General features: G+C 43.0%; 2 protein-coding genes across 2 annotated transcripts; both read right to left on the reverse strand.

Moving 5' to 3' along the window:
- Positions 1-1,580: 1,580 nt before the first annotated feature.
- On the reverse strand, positions 1,581-4,823 carry LOC115680099 (single-stranded DNA-binding protein, mitochondrial-like). Its single transcript, XM_030603839.2, has 6 exons — positions 4,672-4,823; positions 4,075-4,259; positions 3,472-3,680; positions 3,244-3,344; positions 2,113-2,172; positions 1,581-1,895 (listed from the first exon to the last, which is right to left on the reverse strand). Exons 1-6 carry the CDS (start codon positions 4,724-4,726, stop codon positions 1,882-1,884), a joined length of 624 nt encoding a protein of 207 aa, XP_030459699.1. The 5' UTR covers positions 4,727-4,823; the 3' UTR covers positions 1,581-1,881.
- Positions 4,824-9,376: 4,553 nt separating this feature from the next.
- On the reverse strand, positions 9,377-10,145 carry LOC115680272 (single-stranded DNA-binding protein, mitochondrial-like). Its single transcript, XM_030604067.2, has 2 exons — positions 10,042-10,145; positions 9,377-9,628 (listed from the first exon to the last, which is right to left on the reverse strand). Exons 1-2 carry the CDS (start codon positions 10,094-10,096, stop codon positions 9,381-9,383), a joined length of 303 nt encoding a protein of 100 aa, XP_030459927.1. The 5' UTR covers positions 10,097-10,145; the 3' UTR covers positions 9,377-9,380.
- Positions 10,146-12,247: the final 2,102 nt, after the last annotated feature.

The raw sequence follows: 12,247 nt of genomic DNA on the forward strand, positions 1-12,247 counted from the left end.
GGTTCAAAAGAGATGACGAGAAGCTTTAAATAAAGCTTTTAGGTGGCCAATAATGTTAAGATGTTGCCATGATCGCTAGGTTAATCTTCCTGAGTGCACGTCTAAAGCATATGAAATCGTGAAGCTAGATGCTATCTCTGAGTTATCGTAAACTCTGACAAAAACATATGTGATGTGCTATTTCTAAGAGTCCTCACGAATTATGAAGCTGTAGGAAACATTGTAGAAGTTCTCTCAAAGATTGGCCCAATTCCTTAAAAAACCCCCAACTTTAGCCTTTGTCCCAATTATATCCCAAACTTTTTTTTGTCTCATAAAAAACCCCAAACTTTTACTTTTGTCCCAAATCTACCCCGTTTACTATTCGTCTAATTTTTTAATATTATTTTTTATTTTTTCGAATTTTTTTCTTTTCTTTTCTTTTTCCTTTCCTTTTCTTTTTTTTTATCACCTTCAACCTCTGGCCGGGCGAGGTCGGCCCGCCGCCGCCGGGCGAGGCTCCGCCCGTCGGCGGTGGCGAGGTCGGCCTCGCCGCCGGGCGAGGCCGAGCCTCGCCGGCCCGGCCGGCGAGGTCGGCCCCCGCTGGCCGCACCTGGCGAGGCCAACCTCGCCATCCGGGCCGGTGGGGCCTAGCCTCTGCCAATGGGCGAGGTCGGCCTCGGTTGTTAGCCGGGCGAGGCCGAGCCTCGCCGGCGGTCGGCGGGGCCGAGCCTCGCCGGATCCGGGCGCGGCTAGGCCCGCCGGGCGAGGCTCGGCCTTGCCCGAAAGAATCCGGCGAGGTTCGGCCTCGGCCGACCTCGCTAGTTCCGGGCGAGGCCGACCTCGCCCGGCCGGCGGGGCCGAGCCTCGCCAGTGCCGGCGGGGCCGAGCCTTGCCGGATCTGGGCGAGGCTCGGCTCAGCCCGCTAGCGAGGTCGGCCGAGGCCGAACCTCGCAACGACGAGGCCGACTCGCCACCGGGCGGGCCGCGGCGGGGCCGACCTCGCCGGCCCCCGCCTCTGGCCGGTCGCCGGACCGGCGACCGGCCAGAGGTTGAAGGTGATAAAAAAAAAAAAGAAAAGGAAAGGAAAAAGAAAAGAAAAGAAAAGAAAAAAATTCGAAAAAATAAAAAATAATATTAAAAAATTGGATGAAAAGTAAACGGGGTAGATTTGGGACAAAAGTAAAAGTTTGGGGTTTTTTATGAGACAAAAAAAAGTTTGGGATATAATTGGGATAAAGGCTAAAGTTGGGGGTTTTTTAAGGAATTGGGCCCTCAAAGATTAATGCCAAACAAAGCAGATAAAAAGCCGCTCGCCGATGTCAAAAAAGAAAAAGATTACTAGCCATATATCAGATTATATCATTGTTCAGCGAGCTCCATCTAACTTATGGAGAAAGAGAAGCAAACTCGAATATACAGCTCACCGACAGCAAGACCGACAGCAAGACTTTGCATAGAAATCCAAAGTTAAGGCTTTTTAAGATAACTATGCAAATTTAGATAGTTCCAAAACTAAAATCATCCAGGACTGAATTGGGTGGTAAAGCCGATGATCTGCAAGCATGACATAGTTATCAAGAGAAACAGTGAGGCAAATGTTTCACAAACCAAAAAAATTGATGGCGCTTCTGATGTCGCATAAATTTAACAATTACATAGGAAAAAATTGGTAATATCACCAGTGCACTTGAATGTAATCCCACCTAATATTGAGAGAGAGAGAGAGAGAGAGAGAGAGAGAGAGAGAGAGAGAGAGAGAGAGAGATCTGTAATAGAACATTAAAACAGTGAAAAATTTCTGCGGCCAGTTAACAGCAAGACATCCTTCTTACAAGGTTTATAAAGATTCGGCTGCTGTGTGTCTCAGAGAATGAGGTTTTGACAGCAGGGCAAATTGGGTCAAAATAATTCCCCTGCCAGGAAAAATAGCACAATGATGGCATATTAGTATATATTCTTTTGCAATATTATGAAGGAAATATGAAGAAAGAAACTAAAAGCAACCTATAACTGCCAAACTGGAGGAAGAAGGTTCTTCTCTCCTTGCACCCAGATTCAAATTTAATAACAAAAGGAAATAGAATAAAAAATCTAGGACAGTCATCAAAACCAGTATGAGAAATAACTCACTAAAATCATCTAAAGAAATTTTGCTGGCACTTTCTCCTGCTTTTATCAGGCGAATCTTACCTACAGAAGTTTGGAAAAGACATGAGCAGCAAAATAAAAAGCCAAACGTCATCTGTGAAATCTCAGTTATAGAAATTCCCTATTTACAATCATGCAATAGCACAAACATAAAGAATGTAGCTTTGATACCGACTGTAATAACGGACTCTTGTCCACTTTTCATCATTCCTTACAATGCATAAACAGATTCAAATACAGCAACATTAAATGTATGAACATCCTTTTCAGGTTCTAATATCCACCAACTTCTATCCAGATTCTGCCAAAGTCAAGCCAAAATTTGATCTACGCACAGCACAAAGAAACAGAACTTCTTTTATAGATAAATTGAGAAATGAGTTGTTCTTGATATATGAGATGAACTGAGATACAAGATCGGATCAGCCTCCACCTAAAACTGATGTTCGAGTTGGTCAATCTTACCTTTCAATAAAAATAAATATCATGAGTAGGATTTGTTGTTAATATATGATGATTTCGGAATCCTATTGTGTCAACTTATCCTAAAATTAAGAGACATGCTGAACAGATAACTTACTTATACAAGTGAAAATCTCTCATGAACCATTAACCGCAACACACAGTTTTTACCATTCTGAGCTACTTGTTATAATTTCTTGTTAAATATTGCATCCTAGGTATGGTTTGATGCTATACAAATAGATATGCAAATACTGCTATAAAGAACTAGAAACAGGGACCTCCGTAGTCCTCATTTGAGCCAAAACATTCATTCCGGGCACATTTATAAGATGCTGTGTACATGCACCATGAAGATGACTTAAGATCTTCCACAACCGCAACTATAAAGCGAATTATGGCAAATAGAATCAAAGTAGTCGGAACTCGTAAGTATCCACACGGTGGAAAAATAATGCAGAGAGAGAGAGAGAGAACGACAATTTCAAGGTGATCCTAACTCTGCGGTACAATTAACAGCTACTCATTTGAATCATCTTTTACATTATAATTCAACTATAAATTTCCCAATGTACTCACTAAAAATAAATACTAAACAATGGTATAAAGCACAAATTCCAGCAAGATAGGAGATCGCAGGAGATAGCATACCATCAAACCGGACACATATCTCTGGAATACTCTTAACTTCGCCATTGATACTGTCATTGTATACCCTAGTCTCGATGTCACCCTCAACATAAACTGCCGAGCTACAGGAAATGTACTTGAATGAGAGAGAGAGAGAGAGAGAGAGAGAGAGAGAGAGAGAGAGAGAGAGAGAGATAAGAAGGTAAGAGAGAGGTGGGGGGGCTTATGTTTCAGCAGATGTGGACATACTTTTTAGCAAGTTGTTGTACTGCATAGACTCCAAGAGATCCATTATGCACAGCAATTCGATGCCACTGAACAGGTTTTGGTAAGTCTCTCTCTCCTACAGTCCTTTGGTCATACATGCCCCCTGTTCCGACCGTAAATATAGTTACAGTACGACCATTCCTCAAAATCTTCTGGACAGGGGCTTGCCCAACTTTTCCACATATGATTGCCTGCATGTACACCCACCAACTTAAATTAACTCACATCCCATAAAACTCATCAAGCTTCTGGCTGTCATTGTAAACCCGATATCTTAATGGACATCTTTGGGGGAACATCAAAATACAGTCTTTGACCACATATTTGGTTTGACATCATGAGGTGTAAAGTAGAACATAAATCACAAAGGTTCGATGATATAAACCAAACTGATACGGAGAAATTTAGCTCCTCGGAGAACCAACTATGACCGTTCAACGATATAAAACTCCGGTTCGAACACTTCAATAAGTTCCATATGCAAATGTAAACCATTGCAGAATTTATGTCTGCCCTGCTCAATCATATTACAGGTATCGTTCTGTTCAAATATTTCCTCACGGAAGAGACCATTACATTACTTACCTTATGTACCCCACGAAAACCCCAACCTCTTCTCGGATCCACGCCATGCGGCTGCAACTCCTTCTTGTCACCCAGAATGTCATCATCCTCATTGCCCAGATCGTCGTCCTTCTTCTCCTCATCCTTCTCGCTATCCAAAACCTCGGTCGAGTACCACCACCTTGACGCCCTGCGCACACCCGACTCTGCAAACACAGAGAAGATCGACGCCGGTCGGCTCACTACTCCACGCAAGCTATCATCGCCAACAAAAAAATCACGCGGAAACGGGCACGAACAAAAACCACAATGACCGTAAAGCTCTCCCGCACATAAGATGCTCGACGGAACGCCGCCGAGAAAAAAACCCACCATTCAGTACGGTTCACAGCTTACTCTAAATAGCAAACCGCATCGACCGATTTCTCTGTCGCTAAAAACACAAAAAAACACAAACAAAAAACACTAAGTGCTACGACCCAACTGTCGGAACAACAACATTTCAGTTTCACGTTCCCGAAACCTCGCCCCGCAATCCTCAAGCTCACGCTCTCGCATGCGTCAAGACATGAGGCCTCGTCGCTTAAATTACGCATGAAAAGAAGATAAAAACGCGACCTTGAGAGGCGGAGGCTCGGAGAAGCTTGGCGAATCTCGCGGCGAGGGAGTTCATTTCGCGCGGAGAGACTTCTGCACCTGCAAAGAGAAGAAGAAGAAGAAGAAGAAGAGAACCGGGAAGAGAGGGATGGGTACAAGCAGGGTTTAAGAAAATGTCATGTCGATTCGGAGCGGCCCGTTCAACACGGGTTCGGGTAATCGGGCCCGGTAAAACTGTATGCGGGGCTGGCCCGTCGACACCAAAAAGTTGGAATTAATATTTTTCCGAAAGGGGTAAACGTCACCAACTTTCCTTCGGCCCTGTTGGCTGCGAGAGCTCCTTCTCGGAACCCGGTGTCAGGAGTTCGAAAGTTGGTAGAGACAAATGGTCCCTGAACTTTGATCCGATATGCAATGTCGTCCCCCGCAAAATTTTTTTTTTTTTTTATAAATTCATTCTGGCCTTAATGAACTAAACTGAATATGTATCAAAATTTCAGAGACCATATTAAACTAATTAAAAGTTTAGAGACGGCATTGGACATTAGGTTAAGTTTTGAGATCATATCAAACAAATTAAAAATTTTAAAGATGACTCTGCACATCAAGCCAAAGTTGAATGATTATTCGTCAGGATATTGCATACCTTTAAACGCGTGGCTGTATATATAGTATTCGAAATGTTTGATAGCAAATGGAAAATATTAAAATGCAAAAAGCAAAAGGTAATTTGAGAATTTTAAAATAATGTTTCTTCGGCCAGCCAGACGTTCACTCATTGTTTTTTTCATTTTCTTAATCAAATGGAATGTGAGTTTCTATTTCAAATGCAGATCGTGGTTTTTATTTCTCTTTGTTGGGTTGATTTTATGAAACAAGATAAATGTAAGCTAACATCAGTATAGAATGCTCAACTGCGGAATTATTGTATGCAAAATTAAAGGGAAAATTACCAAAAAAGTCCTCAAATTATTGTAGTTATGCCAATTTAGTCATAAACCTATTTACTGTGCCAATTGAGTTTTTAACATTTTTACGTTTTGCTAGTAAGTCCATCCGACAATTTTGATTGAAAAATGCTAATGTGGTGGTCCAATTAGAGTCGATCGTCTTATATGATGTCAACGTTGATGTGGACAACTTTTTAAAAAATTTCTTATTTTTTTCCTTCTTTTTGTTTTTTCTTTCATTTTTGCCAGTGGCCTATCTTAGGCGATGGCCAGAGAGGGTTGGGCAGGGTGACCTCGCTTGATCTAGTAACGTTTGCCCTCGTCGGCCACAAGCAAGGGACGGCCTCGCTTGGGCGAGGCAGCCCTCGACAGCCACGATCAAGCGAGGGCTAGCCTCGCCTGGACAAGGGTCAACTCGGTCAAAAGAAAAGTAAAGAAAAGAGAAAACCAAAAAAATTATTAAAAAATTTCAAAAATAATTAAAATATTATATAAAAATATCAACGTTAGTACCAGACGTGTCACTTATTGCAATTGGCTTCCACGTCAGTAATTTCCGACTAAAATTGACCAGATGGATTCAATTGGCAAAACATCAAAATGTTTAGGACTTAATTGGCACAATTAAAAGGTTTATGACTAAATTAACACAAATTCGAGAAGTTTAAACCTATGTCTTGCATCTAACAGGATGCGCATGTTGTTTCAGTGTGAGCAAACCATGACTTGGTACTTTGAATTGATGCTGGTACGTAGCTACCTCGCAAACAGCCCAACCCTTTTGGTATTTCGTTTTTCTAGTTGCAATTGAAGCTTGAGAATATTACAATAATCTCCTTTGCTGGTTTCTAGATTAGATATTAAAACCGTCATGGTCTGTCATATAGCCCGGGCTTTGTTTCGATGCATAATATTGTCCGCTACTTTATATGACCAGAAGAAAAAGAAGAAGATGAATTTCTCTTCCGCTGAAAGCGAGCGAGTGCCACGGTCTCGTTACTTCCACAGCAATAGAAGGCAATAGGGTTTCGCGGCATCAGGATGAAATATGAGATGCGAGGGATCTTTAGGACAAGGTTGGTCATCCTGCGAGCTAATGTCAATATCTCTCGATTGACCAAAACTCATTGTGCTAAAGTGAGCTCTAAGGGCTGAAATGGAAAGTGGTACGGTCGGTAAAAAGTGTTGCTATTCGCTATCCGACTCATCAGGCAACACACGGGCTAAGTCCTCAGCCAAGAAAATCTCAGCCGTGACACATGTAAAATATGCACGCTATAAAAGAGAATCAGAATAAAGCAGGCGCAAAAGCGAGGGACCAGACTAGATCTTGAACATTCGGCCAGAAAGTCTTTTAACACAAAACTCACACATCAATATCCACAAGATAAATTCATTCGGTACCAATGCCCTAGGCGGGTGAATGTACGAGCAACAGGCCGCGTTCTAAATAGAAGACAAAATTATTTTCTCATATAGTAAACAGGAGAAACAATAACTTAACAATCATTCCTCAAAATTATGGCAAAACCATTTCCTAGCCAGCCACATGCGGGTTCAAAGCTGCACTCCTGAAAAGATGAACAGTCCGAGAGCACTTGATTGAACAGCAATTACCCCTTTCAGCGTTCTCCACCGCGCGCTGGCCTGGACGACGACCAGGTGGACCTTGAGCCGCCGCCGCCACTGCCAAAGGCGGGCGGCCCACGCTCATCATTGCGCCATCTGTCACTAGGCTGGGAGAAGCGGTCGTCCTGTCTGCCTCTACCCCCCCAGCGATCAGCTTCTGGTGGAGGTGCGGCTCCTGGGCCTTCAGTCCTCTCTCTGAGGAACTTGGGCACATACCTTCCAGGGTTTGTTGGAGCGGCGGCAGCAGCAGGGGCAGAGGCAGCGGCAGCGGCAGCAGGGGCAGCGGCAGCAGCAGCGGCCGCAACAGGCTCAACAGGATTAGAAGCAGGGAAAGGCTCCACCGGTCTGGAGGGGCCCCAGATAGTTTCTTTCCATTGCTTTTCTTTCTCTTCCAGTTCCCTCTCTTTGCCTCTGTTTCTCAGCAATCTCATCCAATTTAGCTTTCCTTTCAGCTTCCTCTTTGCGGCGCCTCTCGGCCTCTGCAAGTTTTAAATGCTCAGTCACGAGGACATCTATAGCACAGTCAAAATGAATCCAAAATCTAACATGCAATGAGAGAAATGAGAATTCAAAGATCCATTGTAACCAAAGCCATAAATGTTGCCAGCCAAAGCACTATAAAAGCACTATAATTCTCCACTATAGGAGCTTTCGGAAGAGAGAAGGGGGAACGGGACCCAGAGACATTAGTTATTTAGATTAAAGTACCTTCACGCCTTCGAGCTTCCTCCTCTTCAAGTAACCTTTGACGCCGTTTCTCCTCTTCACTCAAAAAGAATAGCTTCTTCCTCTTTGCTTCTCTCTGCTGTTTCCTGGCCTGGAGTTCCTGCCTAACTTGCTCCTCACTCTGAGCCCTTAGCCGGTCATATTCTGCCTGACGGCGGCTCATGACTCTTTCTTGGAATATCACCTGAAGAAGGTATTGCGCAAGCATCAAGATCAATCTGATAAAGTTGCAGACAACAAAACCCACCTTAAAACAAAAAACAGGTCAAAGCTGACACAAGAATAGGTTCGCCAAATGTCAATTCTTCAGTAAATAACTAAAAAAACTAAAACTACCTTCATAATGCTGACAATAAAGATGAAAAAAGAATACTCTACACAAACACTTCGTATACAGCTCGAAAATCAAAGAGGGGTTCTGACCTTATTCTCCAACATACCAGGAAGTCTATTCTTCTCTCTGAGGTCCCCATCATGCCGCTGCCTGCTTAGCTCAATTTCTTGCTGAAAATTACCATGAAAAACGATAATCAGACTATAGAACCCATCTGAGTCAGCTTCAGAATGGATGCCACTATATTATGTAATATTCTTATATTTCATAATAGGTCAACCTACTTTATCAGAAAAAGCCTCGCAGTTGTGCGTTATAATACAATACCACATTGTGTACATGTAAAGTTTGCTTTTACATAAGTTCAAAAACACACCTGCTGCTCGTGTTCATGGAGCACCCTCTCTTCAACCAATCGCTGCTGGAATGCAGCTTCAATCAATGGAGCCGCCTCCTCTCTCTTTGCTCTTTCTAAGTAATCCATTGTCTTCGCTAGTTTTTGCAATTTCTTCTCTATTTCCTGTCTCTCCCTAAGTTGCTCACTCCTAGCAAGCTCCATTAACGTTTCTTTCGTCACCTTCTCCTGAAAAAATTGCACGACAAGCATCAGAAGATATCCCCACTTATAGATATACGACATGAAAGACATCTTCAACGTACTCCTTCTAAAATCGGCTTCTTTCCCTTCTTTTTACTGCGTTTTTCAGCTTCCTGAAGCAAGGCCTGCGCTTCTTCAAGTTCCCTTTCTTCTATTTCCTTGAGGATCCTTTGGTTCTTTCTTTGCTCGTACTCAGATGCGAGCCTCTTCTGCTCTGCCTCCTCATTTATCTTCTGCAGCTTTAGCCTCCTTGACTCCTCCTCACGTTCCTCGAGAAAAAAAGAAAATTAAAAGAGAATGACTCACAGCAATGGAGTAAAGTAGAACATAAATCACAAAGGTTCGATGATATAAACCAAACTGATACGGAGAAATTTAGCTCCTCGGAGAACCAACTATGACCGTTCAACGATATAAAACTCCGGTTCGAACACTTCAATAAGTTCCATATGCAAATGTAAACCATTGCAGAATTTTTGTCTGCCCTGCTCAATCATATTACAGGTATCGTTCTGTTCAAATATTTCCTCACGGAAGAGACCATTACATTACTTACCTTATGTACCCCACGAAAACCCCAACCTCTTCTCGGATCCACGCCATGCGGCTGCAACTCCTTCTTGTCGCCCAGAATGTCGTCATCCTCATTGCCCAGATCGTCGTCCTTCTTCTCCTCATCCTTCTCGCTATCCAAAACCTCGGTCGAGTACCACCACCTTGACGCCCTGCGCACACCCGACTCTGCAAACACAGAGAAGATCGACGCCAGTCGGCTCACTACTCCACGCAAGCTATCGTCGCCAACAAAAAAATCACGCGGGAAACCGGCACGAACAAAAACCACAATGACCTTAAAGCTCTCCCGCACATAAGATGCTCGACGGAACGCCGCCTAGCAAAAAAAGCCACCATGCTGTACGGCTCACCGCTTACTCTAAATAGCAAACCGCATCGACCGATTTCTCTGTCGCTAAAAACACAAAAAACACAAACAAAAAACACGAAGTGCTACGACCCCACTGTCGGAACAACAACGTTTGAGTTTCACGTTCCCGAAACCTCGCCCCGCAATCCTCAAGCTCACGTTCGCACATGCGTCGAGACATGAGGCCTCGTCGCTAAAATTACGCACGAAAAGAAGATAAAAACGCGACCTTGAGAGGCGTAGGCTCGGAGAAGCCTGGCGAATCTCGCGGCGAGGGAGTTCATTTCGCGCGGAGAGACTTCTGCACCTGCGAAGAGAAGAAGAAGGAGAAGAAGAAGAAGAAGAAGAGAACCAGGAAGAGAGGGATGGGTACAGGCAGGGTTTAAGAGAATGGCCGGTCCATTCGGAGCGGCCCGTTCAACACGGGTTCGGGTAATCGGACCCGGTAAAACGGTATGCGGGGCTGGCCCGTCTAAGCCGAAAGGTCGGAATTAATATCTTTCCGAAAGCGGTGAACGTCACCAACTTTCCTTCGGCGCTGTTGGCTGCGAGAGCTTCTTCTCGGAACCCAGGGTCAGGAGTTCGAAAGTTGGTAGAGACAAATGGTCCCTGAACTTTGATCCGATATGCAATGTCGCCCCCCGCAAATTTTTTTTTTATAAATTCATCCTGGCCCTGACGAACTAAACTGAATAAATATCAAAATTTCAGGAACAAGATTAAACTAATTAAAAGTTTAGAGACGGCATTGGACATAAGGCTAAGTTTTGAGATCATATTAAACAAATTAAAAATTTCAAAGACGACTCTGCACATCGAGTCAAAGTTTAGTGACTATTCATCAGGATATTGCATACCTTTAAACGCGTGGCTGTATATATATTATTCGAAATGTTTGATAGCAAATGGAAAATATTAAAATGCTAAAAGCAAAAGGCAATTTGAGAATTTTAAAATAATGTTTCTTCAGCCACCCAGACGTTCACTCATTGTTTTTTTCATTTTCTTAATCAAATGGAATGTGAGTTTCTATTTCAAATGCAGATTGTGATTTTTCTTTTCCTCTTTGTTGGGTTGATTTTATGAAACAAGATAAATGTAAGCTAAAATCAGCATAGAATGCTCAAATATGGAATTCATGTATGAAAAATTAAAGGGAAAATTACCAAAAAAGTCATTAACATATTGTACTTATGCCAATTCAGTCATAAACCTTTATGCCGTGCCAACTGAGTTTTAAATATTTTTACGTTCTGTCAATGAGTTCATCCGACCAATTTTGATTGAAAAATTGCGAAATAGCAGTCTAGTCAGTGCCAATCGTCCTACCTGACATCGGTGTTGACATGACAACTTTTTAAAAAGTTTCTAAATATTTTTTCCTTTTTCCGTTTTTTCTTTCCTTTTTGCCAGTGGCCGGTCTTAGGCAATGGCTAGAGTGGGCCGAGCGAGGGTGACCTTGCATGATCTGGCAACAGCCGCCCTTGTCGGCCTCAGGCAAGGGACGGCCTCGCTTGGGCGAGGCCACCCTTGACAGCCACGATCAGGCGAGGGCCAACCTCACCTAGATGAGGGTCACCGACACTCGGTCAAAAGAACAGTAAAGAAAAGGAAAATCGAAAAAATTATTATAAAAAAAATGTCAACGTTAGTGCTAGCCATGCCACTTATAGCGATTGGCCTTCACGTCAGTAATTTCCGATCAAAATTGGCCGGATGGATTCAATTAACAAACCGTCAAAATGTTTAGGACTTAATTGGTACAATTAAAAGATTAGGATTGAATCAACACAAATTCAATAGGTTTAAACCTGTCTTGCATCTAACAGGATACGCATGTTGTTTCGGTGCGAGTAAATCATGACTTGGTACTTTAAATTGATGCTATTATGTAGCGACCTCGCGAACAGACCAAACCTTTTTGTATTCCGTTTTTCTAGTTGCAATTGAAGCTTGAGAATATTACAATAATTTCCTTTGTTGGTTTCTAGTTTAGATATTAAACCGTCATGGTATGTCACATAACCCGGGCTTTGTTTCGATGCATAACATTGTCCGCTACATTATATGACCAAAAAAAAAGAAGATGAGTTTCTGTTTCCGCTGAGAGCGAGCTAGTGCCACGGTCCCGTTACTTCCACAGCAATAAAAGGTAACAGGGCTTCCTGGCATCAGGATGAAAATGAGAGATGCGAAGGATCTTTAGGAGAATCCTGGGAGCTAATCTCTATCTCTCAATTGACCAAAACTCATTGTGCTAAAGTGAGCTCTAAGGGCTGAAATGGAAAGTGGTACGGTCGGTAAAAAGTGTTGCAATTCGCTATCCGACTCACCAGGCAAACACACAGGCTAGTCCTCAGCCAAGAAAATCTCAGCCGTGACACATGTAAAATATGCACACTATAAAAGAGAATCAGCATAAAGCAGGCACAAAA

The sequence above is a fragment of the Syzygium oleosum genome, unplaced genomic scaffold (assembly GCF_021117445.2).
Source record: "Syzygium oleosum isolate NSW1041296 unplaced genomic scaffold, Sole_v2.1 Sole_v2.06, whole genome shotgun sequence".
Classification (NCBI taxonomy): domain Eukaryota; kingdom Viridiplantae; phylum Streptophyta; class Magnoliopsida; order Myrtales; family Myrtaceae; genus Syzygium; species Syzygium oleosum.

Coding starts and splice junctions, on each gene's coding strand:
- LOC115680099 (XM_030603839.2), bottom strand. CDS start 4,726: ATGAACTCCCTCGCCGCGAGATTCGCCAAGCTTCTCCGAGCCTCCGCC. Junction 3,681..4,074: donor GTTTTCGTGGGGTACATAAG/GTAAGTAATGTA, acceptor GTGTACATGCAG/GCAATCATATGTGGAAAAGT. Junction 3,345..3,471: donor GTACAACAACTTGCTAAAAA/GTATGTCCACAT, acceptor CATTTCCTGTAG/CTCGGCAGTTTATGTTGAGG.
- LOC115680272 (XM_030604067.2), bottom strand. CDS start 10,096: ATGAACTCCCTCGCCGCGAGATTCGCCAGGCTTCTCCGAGCCTACGCC. Junction 9,629..10,041: donor CCGAGCCTACGCCTCTCAAG/GTCGCGTTTTTA, acceptor CTGTGTTTGCAG/AGTCGGGTGTGCGCAGGGCG.